Here is a 14,564-nt window from a genome sequence, read left to right on the forward strand (position 1 = left end):
ACTGTCAGTGACAGTAAAGTAATTTCATATATTCTTGCCGATGTATCCAAAGTTAATATTAGATCTAGCCTTTTTACGCCAAATGTATGCATAGTACATAATTTAAATACTTGCAAATAGTACAGAAGCACCAAGACACTTTGCTTGACAGCGCAGTTACTGTTTTCATGTTTTCCGCTTCCCATTTAGCGAAGCTGGCTAAATGTGCTACATTAAAAGCAGTAGTGATAGCAGTTAAATGAATGTGGTCTGTTTTGCGAAGGAGTGGTTAGTGAAGGTGGTTCAGCTAATGATCCGTCAGTGGTGTAGATTATGTCATTCGTCTGCTTGAACTGTGTCTACATAATTATATATACATTTTGTCACTTTAAAGTAGTAATTCAACATGTCTTGCCTTTCAGTTATAAGGAAATTAATTAATCTTAGGTTAATCCTTTATCATTGCTTTTAAATAAAGAGCTGTGTCTCCAAATGTAACTCTATACAATATTTACAACCAGAATATATATCTGACTTTGTAAAATATATTATGTTTAAACTTCAGATTTAACATGGGAAATAGCAAGGGATAGTGTTGCATCATTTTAATTTGATCACATGAAAGGTTGATACAACACCTACACTCTATAGTCATGCATGCACAGTATCTCTGAGACAGAAAAGTTTGAAAAGATCACATTAATGGTTGACTTAGTAGTAGTTAATGGTTAGACTTATATAGTTATTATAATAGGCATGAATGTGAAGCCAAATCAGAGAACACACTGTTAACCTATTTACACTTAAAGCAAATGTGTGGTTATCTGGGTGTTATTGTGTCTGTCTGAAATATATGTCAAAGAGAATATACAGGCAACATCAGCGACTCACTAGAAACTTTGTTCTAAGAAGCACACACATAGCCATACCCATGTATGCACATGCACAGCTAAACATCCAGGGACTCACATAGTCAATGGGATAGAAGTTACAGATAGGGAGCTCTTTCAGAAACAGACTGCAGAGAGAAAAAAGGAATAGTCTCCTTCTTTACTTCTTCCGTTAACACAGACGGGCTGTGTGGCGTTGATGTGTGTGTGAGTAAGTATGTGTCCTCATGGCTCTTCTGATGTGCTGAGTGGAGTATTTTAGTGCTTACCCTGGCACAGGTGGGTATGTGTGTGTGTGTGTGTGTGTGTGTGTGTGTGTGTGTGTGTGTGTGTGTGTGTGTGTGTGTGTGGCATCCACGCTTCTCTGTAACTCCCCACTGGGATCATAATGAAGACAAAGCACACTGGTCACTGTTGATTCAGCACCACTACTTCTCTCTCTCACTATCTCTCTGCCACTATCTCTCTCTCCTTCATGCATGTGCGACCGGCATCGTCATCACCTGGCTTACTACCTATTTCCTGCAGGTATCACATATTGACCTAAAACGCTAACACACAACTAATACTAATACAACTTACAAACATTTTATTATGAAGTTTGTGTAAGCTGGAGTGCAGTAGAGTTTGCATATTGTCAGATTATGGTTTACTCTCCAAATACTTTGGATTGGCTGTATACCCATGTGTTCATTGCTTTTATCAATCATTTTATATATAATTAAAGCTGCAAGCAGCGTTGGCCCTCTCTCCTCTGTGCGCGTCAGGGTTACTGGCGGACGCCGCTCCACGTGACCCTGCATTTGTGCAACGGTCGGACACAGCACACACGGTGGAGCGTGCGGCGTTGGAAATGGTGTATTGCAAATGTTTTACAAAGTAGAGAGGGTGGAGCAACCAGTCACCAATGAAAAGGGAACTCTCTACTGAGTTCAATGATACCTCACACAATAGTCTACATCAAATGGGTCATTAGTTATAAAGCTAATAGGGGGAGGGTCAAACCATCACCAATCAAAAAGGAACTCTGCTGATTTCAATGATACCTCACACAAGACTCTACCTTAAATGGTTTAAAAGTAATAAAATGGGGCGTGGTCTGAGTACATGGGCGTGTTTAAAGTATAGGGGGCGGGTCAGTATCACATGTGGACCACACATTTATAAGTTTCGTGTAAATCAGATGATGTTTGTCATATAAGGCTCATTTCCTGTTGCCAGCAGAGGGCGCTACCAAAAGTAAATTTTAGCTTATAGATGTTCTCAGGCCTGGACCCTTGTTAAAATTGCCAAATTGGACAACGAACAACAACTTCTTCGTTCATCGATAAATGCTTAAAATGGCCGCCACGCCACGTCCACACCGTTGGACGAAAACTCAAGCTTTTAAGAAATTTTCATCTTAAAGGTCTTGAGATGGCACAGAACAAATTTGAAGTCGATTGGATGAAATCTCTAGGAGGAGTTCGTTAAAGTATAGCACCTTGACTTTTAGGCCTACTTCCTATATCCTATCCTATATCAATATCGGCCTGTAGATGTCCTTAGGGTTGGACTCTTATGAATCCTGAAAAGTTTCGAGTCAATTGGACAATGAACACTCAAGTTACACCCACTTCCTGTTTCAATGGCAAAATGCACAAAATGGCCGCTCCGCCACGCATAGGCCCCATGACGAAAAGTTTCTTTTAATAACTTTTCATCTTTAAGGTCTTAAAGTGGCACAGACCACATTTAAAGTCGATCAGACTCAAATCTCAATCATCTCTCAAAAACGCACTAATTTCGAACTTTCAATTCAAAATGGCGGACTTTCTGTTGGGTTAAGGGTATGGTTCCAATGAGGTTTTTTGTTTTTGATATATATGTGTACCAGATTTCGTAAGTCTACGTGAAACGTACTGCAGGGGCACAATGTTTTAATGTTTGTAGGGGGCGCTAGCGAGCCATTTTTAAATGACTATTTATGAAACCATTAAAATATAAAACTTTTCACCAGGCCTGATGCGACCGCCATTTTTGGTGAGTTTATGAGTATGTTAAGCCCCTCAAAAAGGCGATTCATTGCGCGTAATAATAAAGCGTAATAATAATTCCTTCAGTTTCAATAGGGCCTTCACCACTGTCTTCGAAGTAAAGAAAAGGAAGAAGAAAAGTTTGCATGCTCTGTCCCGCCCTCTGTCCATCTCTTTCTCTCTATATATCTCTCGCTCTCTTTCTCTGCATATGGCAGGGGACTCTTTCCCTTCGTAGCTCTGACCTTGTCAGCAGTGAATAGATGGCTCTCCCACACAGTTCATCCTTCCTCACTTCTCGGACCCCAGCCCACACACACAAACACACACATACACACACATACTCACACACACAGCTTACCAAAAGGCCCCAAGTCCCCATGACAGAGACAGAGATGGTGTGTTCCTGGGGTCAACATCATTGCTCTTCTCGTAGCTAGGTTGGTACTTTTGGGCTTGCATGTGTGTATTTGTGTGTGTCTTTAGGAGTGGCGAGAATTACGTTTGTGTTTGTGTGTCTTTGTGTGTGTGTGTGTGTGTGTGTGTCTGTGTGTGTGTGTTTGTGTGTCCCCAGCCGTCTGTCCCTTCCTGTTTGAGTAAGGTGTGTAAACTCATCCCTAATGCATTTTATAGACTGATACTGAACACTTAAGAAATGTCATGAAATACACAGTAAATCCTGATGAAGAGCATTTTGAGTGCCACTTCTTAAGATGTTGCTGAATGGTTTATTGTATGAACAACTTTGAGGGTACATTGTATTCCGTCAACACTTTCTGATATACTTAATTGTAGTCAAATGTTTTGTTGTTTGCCATTTTGTCATTGTAATATTAGTATGTTATATTATAAGGGTCAGGACCTTTTATAAGAAGCTCTTAAAAGAGAGTGTGAATGCAAAGGAACAAGTGCAGTCCTGCTGTAGTAGTGCAGTAATACATTCGTATGAGGAATACAGTATCAGCACGTGGAGTTGGTGCTAGCTTCAGTATTGCTTTTCTGGAGGCACAGAGTGGCAAGGCACAAATATACAGCACTCAAAATATTCAAGGACATACAATGTGCCATTTGTCAAGTAGAATTTATGCTAGAGTAAACACTGAGTTAAACGTTATTTTAGATTACAAGAAGGCAAATACAATTAATTGTAACAATGTACTTGTTTTTGATTATATATTAATTGTCTAACTGTCTCTTGCCAATATTTATTTTATTTACTGTAGTGATTTAAAAAGTTGCAATGCATTAGCCATTTGGGTATACGTGCACAATGATGCTGTGACTGTAAATATTGAACAGCATTGAACCATGCTCTACATGATTACATAAACTGAGAACTTCTATAGCTGGTACTGTATATAATGCCTAAGGTTCTTCTCTTTTACCACCTGAAACGGAAATACCCTGTACATTTGGCAAGCAGCTGTTGATGGCATCATTGGAAAGAAACACCCATGAATTTCAACCAGTTGTGACTCTGGCTTAATCACATTAAAGTTGTATTTTGATGCATGTGTGCCTCCGCTTGCTAGAATCATGAAAACTGTAAGAGGTGGTCCACCCCTTTTGGCTAAACGTAAATAATGCATTAGCTCAACTCTCAGCTTTGTGCTGGCACAAAAAACTGCACCAATACAGAGACCCATCAGTTAAAAATCTGCTGTTGTCTAGTTGTGTCTACAACCAATGGTTAAAGAAATTAGGGTCAGTGGAGTTAAATTAATTTCTCTCTACTCATTCTGAAATACTTGACATTTACGATCAAAAGTACTCATCATGTACTAATGAAACATTTACTAATTAACTAGTCTGTTAATATATTATTTTAAAAAGAGTGAGGTTTGGGTCTATATAGTTGGAGCAATTTCCAACGTATGCCCTTTCTGCTCTCTCTCCATTGTCCCAGTCTTTTAGAGTGGCCTAAATAGCAAGCTGTGTTATTAGCATATAGAGTAGATACAGAGTCCTCCAACTCAAAGCTTTGGTCTGGTAATTAACACACAGGCAAAAGGATCACTGTGATTTGAATAATTATTACTGAGGCTGTCTGTGGCAAACCTCTACCCCACTTCAGAACAGGGGAGGCAAAGTTTTGTATGTGTGTACATGTGTGTATTTGTGTGTGTGTTCTAGTGAACAACTAGATTCAAGTATTGTACAATGCCACATTTGTCACAGATGCAGCTTGGTTGTCCCTGTAGTAATTCGTTGTTATCTATCTATCTGTGTGAAATGCACACACTTAACTGCTCCAGCCAAATATTTAACCTGGCAAAAGCATTTGGTTGGCCAAGAGCCAATAGTGTATGAATTTGAGGCAGTGAAGATCAACAACTGTTGTCAGCAGGGACACAGAATGATGAATTTCACAAAGTTTAGGTTAATATGGATAATATGAAGGGCAATAAAAGGCAAAACTTTGATGAAAAACAGTATGAAAAAGTTAACAAAACTTATGTTTCAAATTACCTCAGAATATTGCCCTTAATAGTTTAAATTACTAACAGTTGTTGGTTTCATTTTAAGTTGTCCCAGGAGGTGGCTGTTGTATTATTTGATGGTCCCCTTGATAAACAAACAGCTTTTAAATTTTCCCAAACTCCAAATGGATTGTAATAAATTATAGTGTCTGGGCAGTATAGCACAAAGAAAAAAAGAGCATTGAGTAAGACTAATATCCTCTTAGCCAGTCAGAAATACAGCTAATGCTCATACTGATACTCTGTGTCTCTCAATCTCTCACTTTCTTCATGATATAGGGTTAATCTCTCTCTCTCTCTCTCTCTCTCTCTCTCTCTCTCTCTCTCTCTTTCTTCAGTGTCCAGGGGTCTTCAACTCTCCATTTAGGCCAGCCCCCCATGAGATGGAACTACTGCTGAGGCAGGTCAAGTACCAGGCCCCCGCCAGGCTGGACCCCAGGGGCAGGGCTTGTCTCATGGGTATGCTTGGCCCAACAGACCCCAGTTTCCCTGGGACTCTTGGATCCCCATGGATTAAAACCACTGGAACCTGCTCCTCCAAGCCCATACTACCCCCCATTTCCAGCAAGAAACAGCAGGTGAGATGGTATAGCTAGGATCATGACAGACAGGAACAGGTGGAGGCAGAGAAACAGAGCGCAACAATATAAAAGAGAATATAAAAGAGACACTTTAAGAGCTATAAGGGGGAAGACTGAGAAAAAAGAAAAGCAATAGAGCATGCACAAGAGGAGAAAGAGAGTAATAATTATACAAAGTGTCATCCTAATTATTAAAGACCCCCAATATCACCTTCTTGTCCCATTGGATATGGCTCTTGATGAAAGCAGAGATCCTTTAAAACTCCTTTTAAAGAAGAATGACATCATTAAAACATGGCAGACAGCTCTCTTGGGGGCTACTGCACAGAGCCGTTTAGTGTCTGTATTTCAGTGAGTACTACTGTGTGACTGTGGCTACGTGTTACTATCAAATGTTCTGTGTACCAGTGAGTCCCATGTGCAGCTCTCATTTGTTTTCCTCATCCATTCAATGTGGCTTGTCCAACCAGTATGAATATATGCTGTGTCAGGCATACAAGGATATATTTTTATATCTTTAGGGACCTTCATGCTACCATATTAAAGCTGTATACTAACTTTTGAACACAGTCATTTTTGAAAAAACTCACAAGAACACAGCATACTGTCAGGTTATCAAGCGATATAAAGCCATGACTTGTTACACATTCAGGAGCACAGCAACATGGACATCCCATTGAAGTTTTATTTCTTGAGAATTTGTCTTATCATAGTCCAGCTGTGCTTTTGTGTGTTGTACATGTGTCTATGTACGAATGTGATTGTGTGCATGCATGCATATGTAGGCGCATGTTGATTATTTGTTGAGGGGCCATTTCACAATTTGTGTTATTTACACTCTGTAGCTTTTTATGGCAAAGCGCTTCCCCTATTATTAGTTTCTAGTAATGTTAAACATAAGTGAGCAGAAGTAAGGCGTGGATCTGTGTCATTTTATAAGCTACACACACACACACACACACACACACACACACATACACATACACACACACTCACTCAGACATGTCTCCAGTTGGCTGTAGTTAGGGTAAGTTCATTAATGGTGGTCAGGAAAGTCTCTTGATGCTGACATGGATAAGAATACATTATACATCTATATTTATAGATGTCTGTCTTTCTCTGTCTCTGCCTCCCTGTGTTTCTCTGTTTTGAGTGTGCAGGATGTTCCCCTTTCTTTTTTTTGCACTTACCCCTACACTCCACACCCCCTCCCTCCCTGGTGTGATAACTATCTAGTGGTGATGGATAAGGTTGAGGTGCTGGCTGTGGAAGTGGTCAGACCAGGCCACCGATCCCGTGGCGATAGGAGCAAGGACAGGGTCCCCGTCCCTCCCTCTATCTCTCCTCCGTCATCCTCCCTCCTTTTTTAACACCAAACAACAACTGAAGGTCACCTCAAACAAAGCAACAACATTTAACAGGGTACCCGCGGGGTCTTAAAAGCATTGAAAAAGTTTTAAATTTGATCATCTCAAATTAAGGCCTTAAAAGCCTTGAATTTGGTATACAAAGGTCTTATATTTTTGCCTTTCCTAGGATTAAGTTCATACCGTAACAAAATTAACTGTTACTAATGTAGGCTAATTAAAAACTGACCGGAGCCCGTCGCTGGACGCACCATAGGACCGAGACACAAAGTAAACACGCCTCTCTGACCGGGGTACCGGGGGGTTAACGGTTAAACTGAGCGGAGGATGTGCGGAATGTGTCGGTGTGTGTCGGAGCCTGGCTGGCCGCTCAGCGCCTTCAGACAAAGCTCAAGCTAACAGGCTAACGGCTTATTAGCTACCCAAACACCGCGCAGTAACATCTGCAAAAATTCTGATCTGATCTGTGAGCGAAACTCAATAGAACGTTGTGTTGCGTTCAGTCCAAGATGGCGGAGCTGCACTCACGTTCCGTTGCAAGCTGCAGCTCGGTCATGGGTGCGTTAAGTTCTAAAGAGTGCCGCTCCGCCATCTTGGACTGAACGCAACACAACTTTCTATTGAGTTTTGCCTCTTGGTACTTCAATACTCTTTGGTGTGCGTCTTATAACAAACACGGACACTAACATCTGTTGATCCGTGCAGGACTTCACTGTAAGCGGACTGTGACCAGCAGGTAACGTTAAAGGTTATCTGCTACTGTAGCAGAGCTGCAAGTTAACGCTGAACTGAGCTGTGTTTTCAGTGTTAAACACTGCTGTAGGTATTCATGCACGACTGTTTACAGAGGTGGAAGACTTACTCAGATCATGTATTGCAGTACAAGTAGAAAAAAACAGAGTTGTAGAGTTACAAATTACTTGTCATTTACAAGTCCTGCATTCAACATCTTCCTTAAGTAATAGTACAAAAGTATTATCAAAATATACTTAAAGTACCAAAAGTAAAAGTGTTTGCGGTGTAATATATCTTATTTTATTGGCTATTATAATCCAATAAATTGTATTAAATATGACTGATAATTTAAATAAAATGTTTTATTTAATTCAAGTAGCCTGCTTGTACATCATTATTTTCTAGGGTTTACAATGTATACAGATTTTACATTTTCCCCTCATACTTCTGTCGGAATGGGTACGAAGTTGGCATTGAATTTAATTTGAAATGGTATTAAAAAGAATGAATTTAAGTTGGAGGATCCTGGGGGTACCCTGTCATCGCGTCTGGCCATCCTAGGTTTCTCATCGCGTCTGGCCATCCTAGGTTTCTCATCGCGTCTGGCCATCCTAGGTTTGTAATTGCGTCTGGCCATCCTAGGTTTGTAATCGCGTCTGGCCATCCTAGGTTTGTAATCGCGTCTGGCCATCCTAGGTTTCTCATCGCGTCTGGCCATCCTAGGTTTCTCATCGCGTCTTTCTATCCTATGTTTCTCATTGTGTCTGGCCATCCTAGGTTTGTCATTGCGTCTGGCCATCCTAGGTTTGTCATTGCGTCTGGCCATCCTAGGTTTCTCATCGCGTCTGGCCATCCTAGGTTTGTCATTGCGTCTGGCCATCCTAGGTTTGTAATTGCGTCTAGCCATCCTAGGTTTGTAATCGCGTCTGGCCATCCTAGGTTTCTCATCGCGTCTTTCTATCCTATGTTTCTCATTGTGTCTGGCCATCCTAGGTTTGTCATCGCGTCTGGCCATCCTAGGTTTGTCATTGCGTCTGGCCATCCTAGGTTTGTGATCGCGTCTGGCCATCCTAGGTTTCTCATCGCGTCTGGCCATCCTAGGTTTCTCATGGCGTCTGGCCATCCTAGGTTTGTCATCGCGTCTGGCCATCCTAGGTTTGTCATCGTGTTTGGCCATCCTAGGTTTGTCATTGCGTCTGGCCATCCTGGGTTTGTTATTGCGTCTGGCCATCCTAGGTTTCTCATCGCGTCTGCACGACTGTTGTTGGTGATTTACAGAAGTGGAAGACTTACTCAGATCATGTATTGCAGTAAAAGTAGAACAAACAGAGTTGTAGAGTTACAAATTACTTGTCAATTACAAGTCCTGCATTCAACATCTTCCTTAAGTAATAGTACAAAAGTATTATCAAAATATTCGTAAAGTACCAAAAGTAAAATGCTCATTATGCAGTGTAATATATCTTAATCCAATAAATTGCATTAAATATGACTGATCATTTAAATAAAATGAATAAATGATTAAAAAAAGTAGCCTACTTGTCCATCATTATTTTCTAGGGTTTAAAATGTATACAGATTTGACATTTTCCCCTCATACTAATAAATGCAAGTCAGAGAGTGAGGTTAGTCAGAGAGGTACAGAATGAATTGGAATGGTATAAAAACAAACTTTCTTTGTCCTTGCAACTTTTATTTGTCAGTATGCATCAGAAACCCATCACTCCAGGGTAGGAGCCACAATGTCAAGAAGATGCACAAGAAATAAAATTGACAGACAGCTGTTCAGAGTATTACTGATTTGTTTGTAAGATTTAGTCCCCAAAATATGTGTGGAAGTTGTGAGAGAGATAACAGGATATATGTCATGCAACTGCATTCCAAGCAGTTTAAGAAGGAATTAAAGATAATGATGGCATTCCTTCATCTTTAAAAAAAAAAAAAAAAAAATCCCCAGAAAAGACCAAAACCAACAATGAATTTAACCTGCATAGAGACATTGTCTGTGGAGCCACAATCTTATATACAGTGGGGAGAACAAGTATTTGATACACTGCCGATTTTGCAGGTTTACCTACTTACAAAGCATGTAGAGGTCTGTAATTTTTATCATAGGTACACTTCAACTGTGATAGACAGAATCTAAAACAAAAATCAAGAAAATCACATTGTATGATTTTTGAATAATTAATTTGCAATTTATTGCATGACATAAGTATTTGATCACCTACGAACCAGTAAGAATTCCGGCTCTCACAGACCTGTTAGTTTTTCTTTAAGAAGCCCTCCTGTTCTCCACTCATTATCTGTATTAACTGCACCTGTTTGAACTCGTTACCTGTATAAAAGACACCTGTCCACACACTCAGTCAAACAGACTCCAACCTCTCCACAATGGCCAAGACCAGAGAGCTGTGTAAGGACATCAGGGATAAAATTGTAGACCTGCACAAGGCTGGAATGGGCTACAGGACAACAGGCAAGCAGCTTGGTGAGAAGGTAACAACTGTTGGCGCAATTATTAGAAAATGGAAGAAGTTCAAGATGACGGTCAATCTCCCTCGGTCTGGGGCTCCATGCAAGAGCTCACCTCGTGGGGCATCAATGATCATGAGGAAGGTGAACGATCAGCCCAGAAATACACAGCAGGACCTGGTCAATGACCTGAAGAGAGCTGGGACCACAGTCTCAAAGAAAACCATTAGTAACACACTACGCAAGGTCCCCCTGCTCAAGCCAGCGCATGTCCAGGCCCATCTGAAGTTTGCCAATGACCATCTGGATGATCCAGAGGAGGAATGGGAGAAGGTCATGTGGTCTGATGAGACAAAAATAGAGCTTTTTGGTCTAAACTCTACTCGCCGTGTTTGGAGGAAGAAGAAGGATGAGTACAACCCCAAGAACACCATCCCAACCGTGAAGCATGGAGGTGGAAACATCATTCTTTGGGGATGCTTTTCTGCAAAAGGGACAGGATGACTGCACGGTATTGAGGGGAGGATGGATGGGGCCATGTATCGTGAGATCTTGGCCAACAACCTCCTTCCCTCAGTAAGAGCATTGAAGATGGGTCATGGCTGGGTCTTCCAGCATGACAACAACCCGAAACACAAAGCCAGGGCAACTAAGGAGTGGCTCCGTAAGAAGCATCTCAAGGTCCAGGAGTGGCCTAGCCCAGTGGTTCCCAACCTGGGGTCCGGGGACCCCTCAGGGGGGCGGCAAAGATCACAGGGGGTGCGCAAGTCTTTATCTGGTTTGAGGTTGAGGTAAAAAAATAAATATTTTCACGTTATGATAATGCAAATTATGATAATACACTAGAATATATAATGTATACAAAAGTCTGTATAAAAACTAATATATTTTTGTTCTCGCTTAAAATTGTAGGCAGGCTACTTAGTAGGCCAAACCTCCGGGACCTCTTAACCTGTGGCCCTTGCTGTCATCAGGTCAGTTGCTAGCTGCTATCATCCTCACTCCTCTGTATCAAAAAAGAAAGTAAGGCTCTATCTCGAGAGTTACCTCAACTTCGGTTTTGGAGGGGGGGCTCAGCTTTTCTTAGACATAAGTAGGGGGGGCGCCAAGGAAAAAAGGTTGGGAACCACTGTCTCCAGACCTGAACCCAATAGAAAATCTTTGGAGGGAGCTGAAAGTCCGTATTGTCCAGCGACAGCCCCGAAACCTGAAGGATCTGGAGGTCTGTATGGAGGAGTGGGCCAAAATCCATGTGCAGTGTGTGCAAACCTGGTCAAGAACTACAGGAAATGTATGATCTCTGTAATTGCAAACAAAGGTTTCTGTACCAAATATTAAGTTCTGCTTTTCTGATGTATCAAATACTTATGTCATGCAATAAAATGCAAATTAATTACTTAAAAATCATACAATGTGATTTTCTGGATTTTTGTTTTAGATTCCGTCACTCACAGTTGAAGAGTACCTATGATAACAATTACAGACCTCTACATGCTTTGTAAGTGGGAAAACCTGCAAAATCGCCAGTGTATCAAATACTTGTTCTCCCCACTGTAGTTTATGCCTCAATTATAAAGAACTTTAATCTTTTCTGTTGTTGCATATTTGTAGACATATTTCTTCATTGTGTCTTCTTACTTAAGGCTTGAGAAATCTTTATCTTTTTTGTATGCACTAAAAACTTTTTATTTGTCCCATTATATTAGTTTCCCACATTGATCACAAAGTTAGATGTCTGTTACAGTAAAACGATGTTTTTTCTTAAGCTTTAATGCTGTGATGATGATGAAGACACGATAAATGACAGGAAATAATTACATGTGGAAAAAAAAAGTGTCTCTGAGGCTAATGAGACTATATAGTAGATGTGTAGCTGAGTGTGTATTATGTTTTCCTCTGTTTTCACCATCTTTTTCACTCTTTGGCGCTCCTCTCCCCTCTCTGTGTCCCTCAATTTTACTCTGGCATGCTTAGTCTCCTCTTTCTATCACCTGATATACTGTAATTTTCTTCACTCTCCCCCTCTCTGCTTATCTTTTGGTCTCTGTGTCACAGGAGGAGAGATGAAGAGGATTGGCCTCTGGTTTTAGCTGTAAGCCATCACTACCTGTGGGAGAGGGATCAGAGAAATAAAGAGGTGGTTGTCCGAAACAAAAAGATACAGTGATCGTTATCTGATTCTTTTGTGTGTCTCTGTGTGTGTTGGTGGTTGTGATTATTCTAGGGTCTGTTCCGACAGCCAGGGGAAGTGTGGGAGCAGCGCATGCTTTGTCCTGACCTGACGTTACGTATACAGACCTCTTACACACACCTGGAGGAGGCCCAGAATCAGCTTCGACACAAGTATATAAGACTCCCCACTGGCAAATTGTGAGAACCCTGTGCAGATGCATAATACATGCAACAAACACACCCACACACAGACACTACAAAAGCATTCTCACATGCAATCACACAGACATAAACCAGAAGTGTTTAGTAAAAGGTTTTTCTTAATTATGTCATTTTTCTTTCATATACACTAAGCCATACATGCTTGTGAAAACATACAAGTTGACATATGTATATTGTATGCACTCAACAAAGTCACAAGCAAATTCATCCAACATTAAGTAGCAAATGGACACATCCTTATGAAAACTAATGGGTGTGTGCCAGGAGATTATTTTAAGACTGCTTCAGACCAGGTTTATTATAAAAAGTCTCTCCCTGATTTATTTCAAGGCATGTATTAGTTTGAATTAGGAATCGTGTGTGTGTGTGTGTGTGTGTGTGTGTGTGTGTGTGTGTGTGTGTGTCTTTGCTGAAACACTTGGCTATAACCTTATTACCACTCACAGGCTAATATACTCAATTGTGTGTGTGTGTGTGTGTGTTTACGTTTGTGTATGTTTGTGAAGTACTGTTATTAACCCTCTGTTTGATCTGTCTCGCACAATAATTCCCCTGACTACCGTATATAAAAGACCACCCAATTTTCTTGCCACTCTAAGCTTCTTCTTTGTCCCACTGCATATATACCGTATACCATATTTGAGTTTGTCCCCGTGTATTTTCAGTGGTTTTGGGTTGGGTTTTTTTGTCTACATTTTCTGCATTATGGATTCATGCTCAACCTAATCACTGTTTGATATTTTACTAAAGACTAACCTGAGCTGAACTGCAAACTTTATGAAATGTAACTTTTTTGTTGTTGTTTCTCTTCACCTACCAGAGGAACAGGAAGTATGCTCCACCATCTGAGCCACAGCAGCAATTCCTTTACTCAGCCAGCCTACGCCAAGAGCTTTAGATAGTAGACTACACACTCACTACAAGAGGAGGTAGGTTAAAAACTACAAACACAACTATAATGAAGTATTGATATTATTATTAACATTTAGTTATCGGGTATAACTACTATGTACCCAAATTTCCTGGACTCAATACACACACTTGCGCATGCAGCCACACACACGCGCACACACACACACACACACACACACACACACACACACACACACACTCACACTCCATCAAGGTGGAAAACACCTTAAAGGACAATTCCGGCACAAAACGAACCTAGGGGTTATTAACAGATGTTTGCATCGCCAGCTTTAAGTCATGACTGGTTTTCAAGACGGTGGCGGCATGTAAACATGAACGTGAGTGACTTTATAATGTATCTTTTCAATAAACTGTCTGTACACTTAAAAAGTTCTCAATAAGTTAACATTTAGGGACACTCATTATGCTACCGTTGAAGTTTGGTGATATTTTGAGCCTTTTTAGTGGTACAAAATAGCGATTTGTTTTTACTTTCCCGGTGCCCCGAATACTAGCGTTGTAAGCTAATCAGCGGTCCGCGCTAGCTTCTTTCAAGCTACAAACACATTTGATTAGCATGAAAACATGTCCCAGAGAACGACAGAGTGGGTACACATCTGTTAATAACCCCTAGGTTCATTTTGCGCTGGAATTGTCCTTTAAAGCCATGTGTGTTACACAGGATAATGAAGATGTGGTGAATGTGCATATGACCCATTTATTTCAGACTGCTGCC

At 40.8% G+C, this 14,564-nt stretch overlaps 1 protein-coding gene across 1 annotated transcript in view; it reads left to right on the plus strand.

Annotated features, from left to right (window-relative positions):
* The window catches only part of spata17 (spermatogenesis associated 17), a 32,648-nt gene extending 18,830 nt beyond the window's left edge, over positions 1 to 13,818 (plus strand). The window contains exons 7-9 of the mRNA XM_078257886.1: positions 5,703 to 5,942; positions 12,747 to 12,865; positions 13,737 to 13,818. Of these exons, the coding sequence (XP_078114012.1) occupies positions 5,703 to 5,942; positions 12,747 to 12,865; positions 13,737 to 13,818 (441 nt within the window). The remainder of the gene's footprint in view (positions 1 to 5,702; positions 5,943 to 12,746; positions 12,866 to 13,736) is intronic.
* The last annotated feature ends 746 nt before the right edge of the window (positions 13,819 to 14,564 follow it).

This window comes from Sander vitreus, chromosome 1 (assembly GCF_031162955.1).
Source record: "Sander vitreus isolate 19-12246 chromosome 1, sanVit1, whole genome shotgun sequence".
Taxonomy (NCBI): Eukaryota; Metazoa; Chordata; class Actinopteri; order Perciformes; family Percidae; genus Sander; species Sander vitreus.